The sequence below is a fragment of the Clupea harengus genome, chromosome 13 (assembly GCF_900700415.2).
Source record: "Clupea harengus chromosome 13, Ch_v2.0.2, whole genome shotgun sequence".
NCBI lineage: Eukaryota > Metazoa > Chordata > Actinopteri > Clupeiformes > Clupeidae > Clupea > Clupea harengus.
The window spans coordinates 25373803-25390288 of record NC_045164.1 but is presented as its reverse complement, the minus strand read 5'-3'; the positions used below and the strand labels follow the sequence as shown (position 1 = coordinate 25390288).

At 41.9% G+C, this 16486-nt stretch overlaps 2 protein-coding genes across 3 annotated transcripts in view; both read left to right on the top strand.

Annotated features, from left to right (window-relative positions):
* Positions 1–168: 168 nt before the first annotated feature.
* LOC105900824 (cutC copper transporter homolog (E. coli)) lies at positions 169–5619 on the top strand. The gene is made up of 9 exons (XM_012828198.2): positions 169–515; positions 1026–1096; positions 1326–1385; positions 1648–1857; positions 2231–2266; positions 2462–2595; positions 2919–2946; positions 4352–4457; positions 4577–5619. The coding sequence occupies exons 2-9, from the start codon at positions 1027–1029 to the stop codon at positions 4686–4688; spliced, it is 756 nt and encodes a 251-aa protein (XP_012683652.1). The 5' UTR covers positions 169–515; position 1026; the 3' UTR covers positions 4689–5619.
* Positions 5620–6983: 1364 nt separating this feature from the next.
* Positions 6984–16486, top strand: part of LOC105900829 (ATP-binding cassette, sub-family C (CFTR/MRP), member 2) — a 30286-nt gene continuing 20783 nt past the window's right edge. For both annotated transcript variants that reach the window (XR_004165045.2, XM_012828203.3), the window contains exons 1-15: positions 6984–7559; positions 8503–8676; positions 9339–9485; positions 9621–9761; positions 9903–10025; positions 10156–10211; positions 10425–10656; positions 10900–11084; positions 11433–11610; positions 11858–12112; positions 13261–13326; positions 13807–13944; positions 14635–14781; positions 15274–15358; positions 15602–15668. Coding sequence is in view for 1 of the 2 variants with exons in the window: in XM_012828203.3 (XP_012683657.2) it covers positions 7518–7559; positions 8503–8676; positions 9339–9485; positions 9621–9761; positions 9903–10025; positions 10156–10211; positions 10425–10656; positions 10900–11084; positions 11433–11610; positions 11858–12112; positions 13261–13326; positions 13807–13944; positions 14635–14781; positions 15274–15358; positions 15602–15668 (2036 nt within the window). In the remaining variant the exon portion in view is untranslated. The remainder of the gene's footprint in view (positions 7560–8502; positions 8677–9338; positions 9486–9620; positions 9762–9902; positions 10026–10155; positions 10212–10424; positions 10657–10899; positions 11085–11432; positions 11611–11857; positions 12113–13260; positions 13327–13806; positions 13945–14634; positions 14782–15273; positions 15359–15601; positions 15669–16486) is intronic.

Genomic DNA, 16486 nt, shown 5'->3' with positions numbered 1-16486 from the left:
AAAAGAGAAAAAAACGAGAAATTACTACGTGCTTTAAAATATTATTACATGAATAACATTTAAAAGCGATATTTTGAATTGACCTTGATTGCATGAAAACTGAATTGAGGAAAAATGCTGACTAAAATGTGTGACGTGTGACGTTCACTGATGTTGTTGTCACGTGATATGGAATCTTCTTCGACCTCTACTTGTGTTACATATTATCGACCTTATCACTACTGTTTCCAGCTCTGTAGACCTCTGCAACTGTAATTATCGGTTAGCAAAAATATCCCTACAGAAAATATATTGCGGACATATTTTACTTTTTATTTACCACCTAATTTTTTAAGATATCTTACCTGGGTTCAACAGAAATAATAGACTGGTATAAACCTAGCCAATATGTAATTTTTTTTACCGAATATTAAGTGATATATATCTAAAAATTTGCACTTTTTTATACTGAAAGCCAAACAAACGCGCCTAGTGGGGTTAAAGGTGACGTCGCGGGCGCACATTGCCGCTAGCAGGTAAACTTTTATGTTGAGAAAGGGTAAACGCTTCAAATGGCGTTTTGCCTTTTAATGTTGAAACATTTATTTGAAAATAATGTATTCCCTCCAAAAATAATGACTTTAAATGTTTTTACAACGAACCAGCACGCCATAACTTTGCTTAAGCAATGTGATGGTCCCATTAATGTTGCTCGACATTTGTTTGGTTAGCTAGTTAGCTAACATTTGTTTACTTTGCAAGTAATCACCATTGTATCCCGCTACATGCATTTAATTACATTGGCTGCATGCTATCGACAGAACAGTACATTCTGAACTGAAATAAATCTTGATAAAATATTGACTTGCCACAACTCACTTGTAACTGTTAAAACTGCTCAGTACGCTAACCAACAGATGAATGTAGTGACACCTTGCGAGACGTGTAGATTCGAATATGGTATGCTTAGTCTTTAGTGAGTTTTGATACCTATGTTATGCACCATATGGTTGTTGCACTGCTGACGGTCACCCTCTCATTTTTAGGATGTCAGACGGCTTCCTCATGGAAGTGTGTGTAGACTGTGTGGAGTCAGCCATTAATGCTGAAAGAGGAGGTAATGTCAGCCTGAGTATTAACTTTTTTCTCTCGTGTGTTAGGCCGTCAAATCTTCAGAATGTCAGGGGTTTATTACTCAGTATCTGACAAATGAGTACATTCTAGAAAAACAGCTAAGTCAGTCAACATTCAGATTTGGTGGAAATCATGCATAGCTATTTACACAACTATACTTTATATGTTTATATATATATATATATGTTTGTTCTTGCTATTGCCAAATAAAGGAGCGGGTCGCATTGAACTTTGCTCCAGTCTACTAGAGGGAGGAATAACACCTAGTGTTGGTGAGTACATTGTTTCTGAACATTACATCAGCTATTACACCCCAAATGACATAAGTCAACTCCCCAACTAACATGTAAGCATTTTGTAAGTGTGGGATTCAGTTCCCTTTTCCTTTGAAGAACATGGAAGGTAGTTTATAGAAGTCCATACATTAATTATGGAAATTGCTTTGAATGCACTTCACAGCAAGCTGTGGTAAGGAAGGTTGAAGTATTGAACCTAAATACATAATTGTGTTACATGAGTTGCCTATCCCTACAGGACTGTTGCAGGTGGTGAAGCAGTATGTCCGTATCCCTGTTTACGCTATGATCCGACCCCGTGGAGGAGACTTCCTGTATTCAGACCGTGAGGTCGAGGTGATGAGGAAGGATATTGAGATGATGAAGAACCACGGGGCGGATGGACTGGTGCTTGGAGCCCTGACTGAGGATGGGAGGGTCGATGCGGAGCTCTGCATGGAGTTGTTAGGTAAACTCCTGCACTACAGCCTGCTATGGTGGTTGGAACCTTGGCGTCTGTCCTGATTGGAATTGGCACATCTTCCTCTGGCCCCTATCCCAGTAGATGACTGGAGGTGGAAAAATGTGGGATTTTAATGTAAAAGTGTTGATCTGGGTTTGATCAACTTATGCTACATCTGTGCCCCAAGCTACGCTTGTAATGTAACGTTGTTCATTTCATAGCTTTCGAGCCCCTACTCAAGCTTCAGACAGTTAATGCAGAAGATACAACTTTTACATTCTTTGGAATGCCACTCTCTAACTCCCTATTTTGTGGTTGTTTCTTTCATTTGTAATCTTCTTTTGTGGTTGTCATTGGCCTCTTTGATTTCTTTCAACAGCGGCCAGCCGTCCTCTGCCTGCCACATTTCACAGAGGTAAAAGGGAGGAGTCTGAGCGACACCAATTCATCTGTTACTTCACACACGATATAAACATCATCTCTCACCCCCGTTGCTAAACTCAGAACTGTGAACACATCACACCTGTCCTTTGTACATCACCTTTGTGCCTGGGGGAGCATGTGTGTAAGAGGTATTAACGGCCCTCCTCCCATCTGCCATCCATTACAGCCTTCGACATGGTCCATGATCCTGTCGTTGCCTTGGAAACGCTAATCTCGCTAGGCTTCGAACGAGTGCTGACTAGCGGCCTGGACAGCTCTGTGCTGGAGGGTCTTCCTCTCATCAAGAGGCTAGTGGAACAGGTAAGAGTTTGCCCCGGCATTTGCACATTCACCTATGATTCTTGAACCCAGTGATGAACTGTCACAATCGTACTAATACCTCAAACCTCATACCTCTGCTATGGTGGTAATCAGCAAGGCTAATCAAAAGTGTCTGATGCCTGATGCCAGCCCTCTCAGACTGAATCCCTGGACATTTTCAAGGAAGATAAAAATAGAGCTTTCAGTCGGAGAGCTTTAAGAATTTCAAAGGCATTTTTTTTAGTATGCATTTATTCTGTTTCAAAGCGCTCCTCTGAATGGCGAAAGGTTATATTAGATTCACCTCTTCTATTTGTCAACAGGCCAAAGGAAGAATAGTCATCATGCCCGGTGAGTTCACCTTGTAAATTAAATGTGTGTGTAAGTGTTCAAATGTTTGGAATCACCCAGAAATTTTGGAATCACCCAAACATGTTTTTCACAGATAAAATAGATATACTGTATAGTGAAGACACTAGATACGCAAGGCAAAATATTTATTGGTGTTTATATGCTAACATAAATTTTAACATAAATTCATCAAATTTTGTTCCCAAACCTAAAATGTATTTTGGTCAACAAAGCCGGTAAACTCACTGGACTGTGTGTGAATAGAAAATAATGTTATGGACAGATGAGAGCTGATGGGATCAAGAGGTAGAATGCATGTGAGATGCAAGAGAAAATAGAAAATGTTGAGGGGGTGCTTGATGTCTGCAGACTACTGTCAGTGAAGGATTTATACAGGGTTCCAGGAGTAATGAAGCAAAAAGGTTACCTCTAAAGGTCTTGCAGTCACCTGTGGCTGTGCTTTATTGGAGCAGGCCTTACCATGCAGCAGAACAGCAGTTTAAAGCATGCGTATGAGCTATGCAAAACCAGTGGGGCGAAGAAACAGGATGCCTTTGAAGCATTTCAACAGGAAGTCTTTCATGGACTGGCCAGCACAGTGACCAGATTTGAACCCTTTTGAGGTCTTTGCTGTTAGTTTGGGGTGAAAGAAAAAAATCAATACAATGATTTTTTTTTTTAAACAAACAATTCTTAAATGTACAAAATGATGAAAAATCGATTTCGAAGTTCACAAATACAATAATAATCATGTGCGGATGCTTTTGAGCCCTGAGTTGAACCCATCTTAATGACTTTTTCTCTCTGGAAAGCTCTGGAAGAGGCGGCAGTGGTACAGGAGGTAAAGAAGTCGTTTAGTAATCAGAAGGTTGCTAGTTCGATTCCCTGTCGAAGCGTCCTTGAGCAAGACACTGAACCCCTAATTGCTCCTGATGTGCAGTGTGCCATCAGTGTAAATGTAAAATGTGTATACATTGTAAGTCGCACATATGTAAGTCGCTTTGGATAAAAGCGTCTGCTAAATGACTAAATGTAAATGTAAATGTAAAAAGGGATTTTTAGAGACTGCTGCAGTGTACATTTGTAAGAAAGCTTATGTTGAAGGCATAGGCTGACACTTCTTTGATGAATATAAAGTTTGAAAAGGATGATAATATCTAATGAAAGTAAGGCTACGGCATTGTAATTGCTAAAGACATGGATAGACTATGATTTCTGATGAAAGTAATGCTACTATGGTGAATAAAAGCATTATTCTCTGTTAATTGGTGATTCCAGACACAAACACACTAACACACATACACACACACACACACACACCCACAGACACATAATTGAACATGGTTTGGAGAGCTGATCTAACCCTATACCCCTATAAAGGACTGAATCATTTTGTGTGCCACAGGAGGAGGCATTACTGAGCGTAATCTGCAAAGGATTCTAGAAGGTTCTGGAGCTCAGGAATTCCACTCCTCTGCTAGGTCTGGTAAGGAATCAGCCATGAAGTTCAGGTGAGGCATAAGAAAAGGTAGCGGGATGGATGATTTCTACACCATATTCCCCATACATATGAATGATGTCCTTAGAATTCTAAACTAATACTTGTTCTCGGGTCTGCTTCATTGCGCAGGAATTCCAGTGTGAACATGGGAGCTGCTCTATCTGTGCCGGAGTATTCCATAAAAGTGGCTGATGTGACCAAAGTCCGCACACTGAATGCCATCGCTAAGAACACTCTTTAGGGTGCTGCGGGCCGGTCCCCCCTGCACCCTCTGGAAGCGGGTTCTGTCCTTAAGGAGAACGAGGATGGAGAAGGAGTGTCATGCAAATCAACAGTGAGATGATGTCTTAGGGGGATGAAAAAGCACACCAATAAAACTTGAAATACCTGTGAAACCCTGATATGGGTAGATATGGCAGAAGACATGTTTAAAAATCAATATCGGGAAAATAATGTTTACAGGATGGTGAGGTTGTATAAAAACCCATGTCCGAGCTAGACATGACATGCGCATTAGAGGCGATTCCTCTACTTTCACACGATTTGACCATGTTCTACAAGATGGTATACATATTTTATCATGACCTGGTAGAAATTATAGATGATCTAAAACTACCTTGACAAGTCAGGTAGCTCGTATATCACAGAGAGATAGACTCTGAATAGAATATTACACGAGTGAAATAAATGTCAGTAACGCATCTTCCCCAAGATCAGTATCTATTTAATAAATCGGAACCTTTGGCCTCAGTGAGTCTGTGCCCTGTGCTGTCACTTTAGTCCTCTATCCTTTCCTGAGCTTTGATGTAAGAAGTAAAATGTTTGTTTTTGGAGGCTTTTTTTCTTTTCCCTCATTTGGAATGATTTAGATTTGTTTGCTTAGCTCATGCTGAGTTTGGGGAACCGCTGCTGAAGTGTGGGGCATGGACACGACGCCTGAATCCAGCTGTGTCATTGAGTTACCTTTCACTCACAAGCTCGTCCACGGAAAGCCCCCATCTACAGTACTACACTGGTGATTCACAGTGGTATTAGAGGTGTGGGCCAGGGGATATTTCTTGATTACCTCGTCGCTCAACTCTGTACCTATTTGTTTTTATCAGTGGATAGTCTGTTAGCCACTCCCTACTGATATTGTGCTAATGGCCCTCAGGGCTAATTGGCACAGCAGCAGGTTTTTAATGTGTTCCATTTACAAATTCTGGTGGCTCTAATGTGCCAAGCAACGGTGATTCTTGTGAGACTGCTGTGTCCTTGTGTCCCCAATAGCTTTCCTTATCATTGTCTTTATCAACAAGTGTGATGTAATGATTAACTGCAAACATTGCAAGTGGGGTTGGGGGTTATGTCATGGGAACGATTTTCAAAACATCAGTCTTTATCAGATGAGAGAAAATGTTTGTTTGTTTGTTTGTTTTCGCTTTGAATGGAGGCAGTCATCTTTGCAATAAAGTATTTTTTGATATTTTTCCATTTTCAATTAACTTGCTTAATATGTGTATTATAACCACTATTGTCAATTCCCAAATGAATAGAACTCAATACAGCTACTGTTCCGTATGATAACACTGCAATTATGGACGGGATGGCTCTGAGGGGAGGTTATGAGGAGTCAGATATGCCTTGACAGCAGGGTTGGTTAAATGGGTGTGTATTTATGACTGTGGAGACCACGTGCGGATGAGTGGTGACCATGGGACTGCCCTTTGTGCATACCCAACACCACAAGATCATGTGAGGTTGGACAACACTTAACGCTCCTTTTAATGATCAAAGGACTGTTTTATATAACGACGTCACTAGCATATTTATATAAATATTATATAACCATCTTGTGTATCTTTACTATCAGCTAGCAGTGTGTGATGAGAGTATATTTGTGTTCCCTGGAAATTCAAGAATTTGGTTTGAACAGTCAGGTTCTGACTGCTGAGTTGCATTGATATGATGAAAAACGATACAGATTGGTTTTGTCATGCAAGGGTCAAGTCCCTTTCGGGACCTGGGAAGGAGTGCTAACTGTCATTTGGACACCTTATCATAGAAGGCTGCGTCTATTGGGCTTTCACTCTTATCACATTATTTATTGTTATTAGTCGTTATTTCACAGGCTTTTCAGGATTCATGGCCAGGGGAGTGTGCCCCTTGTGTCCTGTCAGATAACCATGCAGGCAGCACAGAGTGACTAAGCAAACCTGAGTATGTCAGAGTTGAAGCAGTTCTACAGGCGTGACAATGGTGGATTTTGGATGGCCTAATTTAGCGGAACTGCATTCAACTGCCCTGATTCTTTCTCTTGTCTTTTATGCTTTTTTATCTTTTTTTTCCTGATACCACTGAACATGTCTTACATGCTAAAGAAGTTGCTTTGCAGGCACACAGCGGAAGGCTGAGAATGTTATTCTGCTTGGCTTAATTGAGCACAGCCCTCTTCCCCCTTTTTTTCCCTTTTCCTGCCCCCCTGCACCCACCCACCCCACCACTCCGTCCATACCCCACCCCTCCTTTTTCGACAGGAAGGGAGTGGAAGTACTTTCACCATAGCCCCCCTTTTCGGCCCCCCCCTTCCTCACCCACACAGAGACACAGGCACACACACACATGCTCACAATCAGTGGACTTTAAACTGCTCAGTTATGAAAAGTGCACATCAGTGGATGACACACCAAGTTACTCTTCTCTGCGGGGCAGAGGAAGTTCCCTTCTTGGTCTCGTGGTTTGGAGAGAGACCGCCTTCTGTGTCCATTTGTTTATATTGAAGAGGGCCTGGATGTGTTTAACACTGCACTCCCGTTACCAGCCGAGGGAGTTTGCCACAGGATTGCCTCGCAAAACTCAAACGAGATTAAGCATTAACTCAGACACTCACAGACAACCATTGAAGGACGTGTGTGAAGTTTTCACCAGTGCGTGTTTGCATTCTTTAGAGTTTTTTATGGCTTGCAATCTCGCTGAATCACGGCTTGCGTCAGTCTTCACAAGGACCACGCTCAGGCAGGACTAGTGGACAGCTTGGACGTCAGGAGCATCACCTAGGATTCTCCCCTGTCAGAGGGGAACAAGAGGGAACATGTCGGCCGCTCTTGATGAATTCTGTGGCTCCACATTCTGGGTGAGTTGACCTCAAAATGTCACTCTGGCGGACATTGTTTTTCTGACCTATGTCCCTGTCTTCCCCTCTGTCTCTGGTAAAAATCTAACTCTCCTTTTTTACTTTTTATTTAAATGAATGTATCCACTTGTCATAATAATTATTGTAAATACATGATAATACATATGATACGAGGCATCATTGCTTATTTATATATTTGTTCATATAGGATTTTTAACTCAATTTTAAAAAGCAAGCATCTGACTAAATAAGGGTTTGAATCTGTATAGAGGCAGAACATTCAGAACTCTTTGCTTTTAATTTAATCCCACTCCATTAATGAAACAAAACAATCTCTCGTGGCTGTTTTATGCTCTATTTGTGTGGTTTATTTGGGGAAATAAATGTCTCTCAGAGTGTTTCTGTTTCTGTCTCATCCCAGTACTTGGGCTTGTGCTTTGTATTGGCAATGGACTGATCTTTCATCAGGGAAAATGTTTAAACATTTAACACATTGTGACAAGTTTTATAAAGATATGCAAAGCCCCATTGTATTCAGATGTTAGGCGAATTAAGGAATCAGGCACACACACACACAGGAGTTAAGGAATAATACAAATGAAGGAGAGGATCGTGTTGGAACCTTTGTTTGTCAAACCTGTATAATGTATACACACTCAGCCAAGTGAGGCTTTGCAGAAGTTAAAATGATTTATGATTTTTTTTTACATTTTTGTTATAATAGTCAGTGCTAGTTTAATAATAGTCAAATATTACACAAATGCAAAGGTTTTGATATTGAATAGTCATCCATTATCTTAATCATGCTTTGCTCAAGATACATTTCATGGCAGATTTGTTTTTCTCCTTTTAATCACCTGTCAGTCACATCACATTAAAACTCTAGTTAGCAGCTTGGCAGGGGGTACGAGCTTAGTCTGAGGCCGTGTGTGCTTCCCCTCAGAATGCCTCGTACCTGGACCGGGCCGACCCGGACCTGCCTGTGTGTGTGGAGCAGACGGTTCTGGTGTGGATACCGCTGGGCTTCCTGTGGCTCAGTAATCCCTGCCACTTGGCAGCACTCTTCAGAGGCACAGCCCCCAAGAGACACCTCTCCAGGCTTTATGTCAGCAAACAGGTAACTGGCCTCTGTTTTAGGAGTCCCACTTCTCCTCAGTTGTGTGTGTGAGTGAGTGATATCTGCTTGTAGCTTTTCTGCCTGTCCTAGGACAAGTGTGTGTGTGTGTGTGTGTGTGTGTGTGTGTGTTACGGCCAGCCTCGCTGACTGCAACATTGAAGACAGAAGAGTCAAAGGGCTCGTGTCTAGGGGGTTTATTTAGTTAACAAAAGACTAGAAAGACAGGTTCACAACAGTAGACATCCGTCTTGGCGTTAGGAGCAGGGCGTGAGATCACTCGGTATTAGCCACCCTTCATCCACGGCAGGACACGCTTTATAAAGGGACGACTCCGCCCCCGAACGCAGGTTGCACCTGAAACCTATTAATCAAAAGAAAAGAGCAGGCACAAAGTAAACAGAACTACATTAAAGAGGACTGTAACAGTGTGTGAGTGTGTGTGTGTGAGTTATATCTGCTTGTAGCTTTTCTGCCTGTCCTAGGACAAGTGGGAACCTTATTTCATTGCATATTTTTAAACATTTTTGACAACATTGTGAATTTCAAAAGCTATGTTTTTTTAAAAGACTCACATTTAAACTCTCATGTACTATTTAAAACCCTGTAATGGTTTAGGATCTGTGGTTAAAGTTTTGCCCTTTTGTGGTGGTATCTATGCATAGATCCTGGCTGGACTCTTATTTCTAACAGCCGTGGCCGGGCTTGCCGTAACTCTCGGTGAGGATTTTGGTCCCAATACTGACTCCACAACCAATGTGAAGAATGCAGCTGTCTTCTACACCAACCCTGTGCTATTTGCCGTCTCATGGGTAAGCCAGTCTAGACCAGGCAGAGTGTCCCTTACCTTTGGGAATGTGTCACAGAGCTAAAGAACTATGTTTGGACCCCTTCTCTTGACTGTTCAAGAAACTGCATAGCCGTAATGTGGGTATCTTTGTTCCCAGATCCTGGTGATGGTTTACCACGAGAGCGTGAGACGCACACACATGGCCGTCGACTCTAGCTTGCTCTTCTTCTTCTGGATGCTGCAGGTGGTTTGCGATACATTCCCCTTCCAGACACTCCTTCGGAAGGCACTGCAAGAGGTAAGGAGGGTCCCAAACAAAACACAGCACCCCCAGACAGGCCCCCCCCCCTCATTCCACAGGCACGCCTTCAGTGTTGTTGTTTGTGTCTCGGCAGGGGGGAGTCTCAGATCTTCAGTGTTGTTGTTTGTGTCTCGGCAGGGGGGAGTCTCAGATCTTCCACGCTTCTGCTTGTTCTACATAGCCTATGGCCTGCAGCTCATCTCCCTCGTTCTCTCTGGCCTCGCTGATGTACCGCCTGAGGTCGAGGATGTGGTGAAGAAGGTAGAGTGTTGATGTGCAGTTACTTTATTTAACTGGCTCTTTATATTAGTTTATATAACTGGCTCTCCCTCAGTGCCTTCAGCTCTCGTTCTTTATACCCACTCTACCGTGTCCATCTCTTCTCCTGTAGAACCCGGAAGCAGGAGCAGCATGTCTCAGTAGAATCACATTTAACTGGTTCAACAGGTAAGATCCTCAGTGAAGGTTTGGATGTCATTTTAATAGCCTCAGAGGCTAAATCTGGCAGCAAGATCTGCAGAAAGAGACGTTTGCATATTTGCTTGAAACTATGTACTGAATACATACATACACATACATACATATACAGATATCTGCTGTGTGTGTATATATATATATATATTAGTATTAGTAATAGCCAATGGTTCTTTTGTTGCATAGCATGGTCTTCAAAGGCTTCAAGAGGCCTCTGGTTCAGGAGGACCTGTGGGATTTGAGTGACAAGGATGCCACCCGCCACATCTATGAGGGGTTTGACAGAGTGATGACAGGCGAGCTGAGCAAAGCTCGGCACAGGTTTCAGAAGCAGCTCAAGAAGAGGAAAGCCAAACAGAAAGAGGATCCCCATCAAAATGGCCTTTCAAAAGGTGTCAGCCAGGATGTTCTAGTGATGGTAAGACATCTAATGTGCTAATATAGCTAATGTGCTGATATAGCTAATGTGCTAATATAGCCAAATTGCTAATATAGCTAATGTGCTAATATAGCTTATATGTTCAGACGGCCGCTATGTCTAAGGTAATCGCAGTCCATTTCAGCAGCATGTCTAAACAGAATGTTCTCTAAAGAAAGAAAAAAAATAGTTGAAAATCTGACCTGTTAACTTATGTTGTGTGTCTCATTTCCTATAACTCAGGAGGAAAAAGGTGCCAGCAAAGACAAGAAGAAAATCAAAGAAAAAAAGAAAGATGATAAAACATCGCATCCAAATTCATGGCTTGTACCAACCATGGCGAAGGCATTCAAATGGATGCTCATCGAGTCTGCTTTCTTCAAATTACTGTATGACCTTCTGGCCTTCGTCAGCCCCCAGCTGCTCAAGTGAGTGATACATGTGCTTAATGTCACACCTCAAAGATTCTGAGAAGACTTCAGTCCGATAGTGTTTTGTGTAAGGTCTGCATGACTTATCCTTATGAAAGTCAATGTTGGGTGCACAAAGTTGACCTGGGCTCAGGGTTGCATGAGATCATAGATCAATAATTATCCTACCCACGTTTAGTGCGTTGACTTTAAATAAATGATTGACTCGGCACATGACAGGTCATTGTAAAAGCTGAAACGTACAATATTTACATTTGACTGTAGTTACACAGATAGCACGTAGAAAAAAAAATCAAATCCTCTGGTTGTCAAACAGTAAGTTAAATGACCAGTTTGACTTCCCAGGTTGATGATCACCTTCACCCAGGACACGTCCATCTACGTGTGGCAAGGCTACCTGTATGCCATCCTGCTGCTGCTGGTGGCAGTGGTGCAGTCCGTCTTCCTCCAGCAGTACTTCCAGCGCTGCTTTGTGCTGGGCATGAAGGTCCGCACAGCACTCATGGCAGCAGTTTACAAAAAGGTACCTCCTGTCATCTTTCACCACTCGTTTAATGTGCATTATCTACCCCCACCCCCATTCAGCACTTAACCTTTCATTTTTAAATGACACTTTCAAGTGTTTCATTTTTAAAATAGCACCCCTTAGAGACGGCTCAGTGATGGGTGATTATCTCTGTGCACATAAGAGGTATTTGGTCATGTACTCCAACCTCCTCGTGAACAACAGCAGTAGTATTATTGCATTAACTTTGGCGCTTGTCCACCAGGCCCTAATTGTGTCTAATGACACGCGTCAAGAGTCGACGGTGGGCGAGACGGTCAACCTGATGTCGGCGGATGCTCAGCGCTTCAACGACGTCACCAACTTCATCCACCTTCTGTGGTCGTGCCCTCTTCAGATCGCCCTCTCCATCTTCTTCCTGTGGCAGGAGATGGGCCCCTCCGTGCTGGCAGGCCTGGGTGTCATGGTCCTCGTGGCTCCCATCAATGCCTTACTGGCCATCAAGTCCAGGGATCTCCAGGTAGCTCTCCCTCAACATCGCCTCCTCTTAGATAAGGACTCAAAGATTCAATCACGTTTCAAGCCCATGGGATTTTCCTTCAGCAGTGATTTAAGAGTCTCGCACGATTAGCAATTACAAAGTATAGTGGAGCGAGTCACTAGCAAAGATCACTATTGAAGAACTGCTGAGGGTCAAGGTGACCAATTCGAGAAATTGTGTGACTCAAATACACAGCGCTCCCTTTGCTCCGGGCTTTATCCTGTTTGGTCTTCTAGAAGAGAGAGCATTCATACACAGCGCTCCCTTCATTCAGGGCTTTATCCTGTTTGGTCTTCTAGAAGAGAGAGCATTCATACACAGCGCTCCCTTCATTCAGGGCTTTATCCTGTTTGGTCTTCTAGAAGAGAGAGCATTCATACACAGCGCTCCCTTCATTCAGGGCTTTATCCTGTTTAGAAGAGAGAGTCTGTAATCCTTGCTCACCAAGGGCATGTGGCTCAGCCTTAATGAGAACGGGGTACTCAGAGGCTTCTACTACCTCTTGTATTTTCTGTTGTCTCCGTGTACTGTAGAATGATACGTTTTCACAGTCCGTCCTTTGCTCTTTACCGATAGTACATCTCGGTAAGAACGATATGTTTCTGTATTGTGGCTCTTGTGTTTCGGAATGCATGTGACCAAGAAGTTGAAATAATGTTGCTTCCCTTGATGCATGTGCAAATCTTCAGCTGACTTTCACCTTTCCAAATATCATGTGCTGGGGAAACTAATACCACATCTCTCTTCTGAACTCTGAAACCATCTTCCTGTTTCTTCATCTTATTATTCAAATATCATGTGCTGGGGAAACTAACCTCTCATCCCATGACCCCTGCACAGATTTCTATTTGTCTCTCCGTTTCTCTCCACTCAAAACTACATGTTTTGAATGTAAACCCTTCTCCTGCTATTGTTTTCCCTCAGACCATTCATTTCACTCTGCATCTCAGGCTTTCATCCTGTTAGTTCTGAGGATCTCTTCCCTGTTAGTCTGATAATTGTAGCAAGTCTGTGTTGTACATTTCACCGCATTTACAGAGGAAGATATGCTGCAATAGCCAGTGAAAAAGACCTTGAAGTTAAAACCTAACATATACAAACCTAACACAATTCTGTGTCTCTTTCAGACCGAAAACATGAAGCTGAAGGACAAACGCATGAAAATGATGAATGAAATGTTGAATGGCATCAAGGTAAGAAAAGCAGTCCCTTAAACATCCACACAGAAATATTTTCTCTTAAAAAAGTGCTGAAGACAGTGGAAAAACATGAGGAAGGAATTATTATGCGGTTTGCTTGACCTTTATGTGTAACCATGGTTGCGATGGTAGGCTGAAAGACTTAAATGAAATTAAGTGCTGTCATGCTATTATTTTTAAATATTCAACACTTTGTGGAAAAAAATTACTAAACAATTGTAATTCAATTCAAATATACTTCCTTTGTGTTGATTCTATTAATACAAAGCTCCAGTCTTAGGAAGACTGCGATTAATTACCTCAAATTGTGCGATTAAATAGTTTCACTTTTACTCGATTGACAGCACTACAGAAATAACTTTTATTATGACTTTCCACCTGCAGTTTCTGTTCCGAGGCTTAGTCCAGGTGTGCTACACCCCATACATCCATTTTGTTTCCCTTTCCCCCGCTCTCCTGCTGGCTGGCCTTTAGGTTCTCAAGCTGTATGCCTGGGAGCCGTCCTTCGAGGCGCAGATCCTTGCCATCCGAGACAAGGAACTGGTGCTGATGAAGAAGATTGCTTATTATTCCTCCGTCGCCACCTTCATCTTCAGCACCGCCCCAGCTCTTGTAAGTTTGAAACCATAGAGGAGTATATTTATCTTTGTCTGTTCCTGACATTATCTATAGTGGTGTGTCTATTTGTATTTACAAATAAAATAAATTATAGAGCAAGTTTGGTTTTATGAAGCCATGTCCATGCATTGTGATCATATTGTGCTCTATAATTTATTTTATTTGTACATTTCTTTCATTTAATTTGTAAATGATGAAAGAGGCTGTAACTTAATAAATGATTCCCCCATGGCTCTAATATTTGGGATTTGTCCCACATCTGTTTTTTGATTGTTGAAAATATGCTAAATTTGACATTTCCATTCTGGAGCCACCTTTACAAGCCTGTGGCTGACAGATTAGATCACGTAAGGCCTTGGAGCTGCAAAGACACCCACACTCGTTTGTTTTACAGCAGGAAGACAAATATTAGTTGGATCATTTTTGAGCACTGGAGGATCAATATTTCTGAACAAAAAACTCAAGATACACAAAGATATGCAAGACATGCAAATTTAGCATATTTTCAACAATCAAAAATCAGATCTGAGACACATGGTGAAATACAAAAAGTTCTATCAATTCCCATGAAAAACACAATCTGGTGTATAAATAAAAAATAAATAATAATAAAATAAAGAAACAAGCTTCTTCTTTTCAAACTGTCATTACTGGATCTGACTGTCCTTTTGTGTTTATTTATAGGTTTCCCTAGCAACGTTCGCTGTTTTCGTCTCAGTCAGTTCAGAGAACATTCTGGATGCTGAGAAAGCTTTCACCTCCATATCACTTTTCAACATCCTTCGTTTTCCTCTAGCCATGCTTCCCATGCTCATTGCTGGCATGGTCCAGGTACAGAACTATCCATCCACACATTTAAACACTGACACACACGACACACACAAAGCAAGATCTAAACAAGCAATATGGATGACCTTCTGCCATTGCCACATGTTTAAACACTGACACACACGACACACACAAAGCAATAGGGAGAACTTTCTGCCATTACAGTTTTGTACTGAATTGAATGCAGTGTGTTTTTAACCTTTAAAATGCAGTGTGTAATGTGTTCATTATTGAAACCTAGCACCATTGACCAACCCTTATAATGAATGCTTCTGTTAATGTGTGTGTAGCAGGTTGTATCATTATTAATTTCTATAATGAGAAACCTGTAATGATGAATATTTAATCAAATTCACCCTGTACCAGAGACATGAACTGAGCATTGGCTTGGAAGCAAGAGTAACTGAAAGATAAATGTGTATTAGTTGGACTTTTCTGGAAAAAGATGTTAGTGTTTTAGTAACATGACATACTCATAAAACGATCTTAATCCAGACTACAGTATCTAAAAAACGTTTGGAGAAGTTCCTGGGCGGAGAGGACCTCGACAGCAATGCTGTGCACAGCGACCCAAGCTTCAGTACGTATAGAAAGACATGCCACATCACCTTTCCATAGGAGTTCACAAGATTATGATTTATAAGAGCTTACACCTCAGAAAATGCGCAGTTCATAGAAAATTCTTGCTTAAAAATGTCAAAGGATAGAAGAAATTCCTATCAGACTTGCAATCTTCAAAATGGCTGATCAAGCAGGCTATTGATGCCCAGATGCATTATTACATGAATCTCTTTACTTTTATTCTGTTTTTTTTTTTTTCCAGGCAGTGCAATCACTGTTTCAGAAGGCACATTCTCCTGGGGGAAGGAGAGTGATCCCACCCTTAAGAAGTGAGTCCACTGTTATTTCACCTCTGCTCTCTGCCATCCATCATCAGTGAACGTGTCATTTATGTTTGTCTTACACAGTCCACTCAAAGGACGTCAAAACATAAAAAGTTTATTGGAAATAATCTTCCAGTCATTCTAGTGAAATGAACCTAATCAATCAAACAGCTTGCTGTTTTGACCAGTAGATGGCGCTCTGCTGCTCCCGTACGTCAGGCGCTTTGATCTCTGCATATACATAACAAAATTAGGTCCTTGACCTTTACCAGACATTTGCTTTGTTTGATCTCTGCTTGTTTAATGTCTGTGATGTCATTAGTGTGTGTGAGAAAGGGACAGACTAGGCCTCCCAAGCAATAACCTCTTCACCTTCAACCTGTTCTCTTTCATTTGTATTGACAGTCATTCACAGGGCACACACCGGGGGTGTGGAGAGGGGGAACAATTATCGTTATTGTGTGTGTGTGTGTGTGTGTGTGTGTGTGTGTGTGTGTGTGTGTGTGTGTGTGTGTGTGTGTGTGTGTGTGCACAGCCTGCATTCACGCTGGGCTGTCTCGCTGATGTCAGTGGGCAATCGGGGGTTGTAGGACACGGAGCGAGGTGTGTGTGTGTGTGTGCCTTTGGAGAATGTCAATTGCGAGCTCTTCACTCAGACCAACAAACAAACAAGCCAAACAAGCCATGCAAAGAACCAAGCTCTTTGAGTCGCAGTATGCGTAGCTGCCAACCTCAGTAATCATGGTCAAACAAAACAAATAGGGCTGTAGGTGCTTTGCATGATTGTGTGAATGCCTGCATGATTATGTCGTTGACAGTCTGAA

Coding starts and splice junctions, on each gene's coding strand:
- LOC105900824 (XM_012828198.2), top strand. CDS start 1,027: ATGTCAGACGGCTTCCTCATGGAAGTGTGTGTAGACTGTGTGGAGTCA. Junction 1,858..2,230: donor GCTCTGCATGGAGTTGTTAG/GTAAACTCCTGC, acceptor TTCTTTCAACAG/CGGCCAGCCGTCCTCTGCCT. Junction 2,267..2,461: donor GCCTGCCACATTTCACAGAG/GTAAAAGGGAGG, acceptor CATCCATTACAG/CCTTCGACATGGTCCATGAT.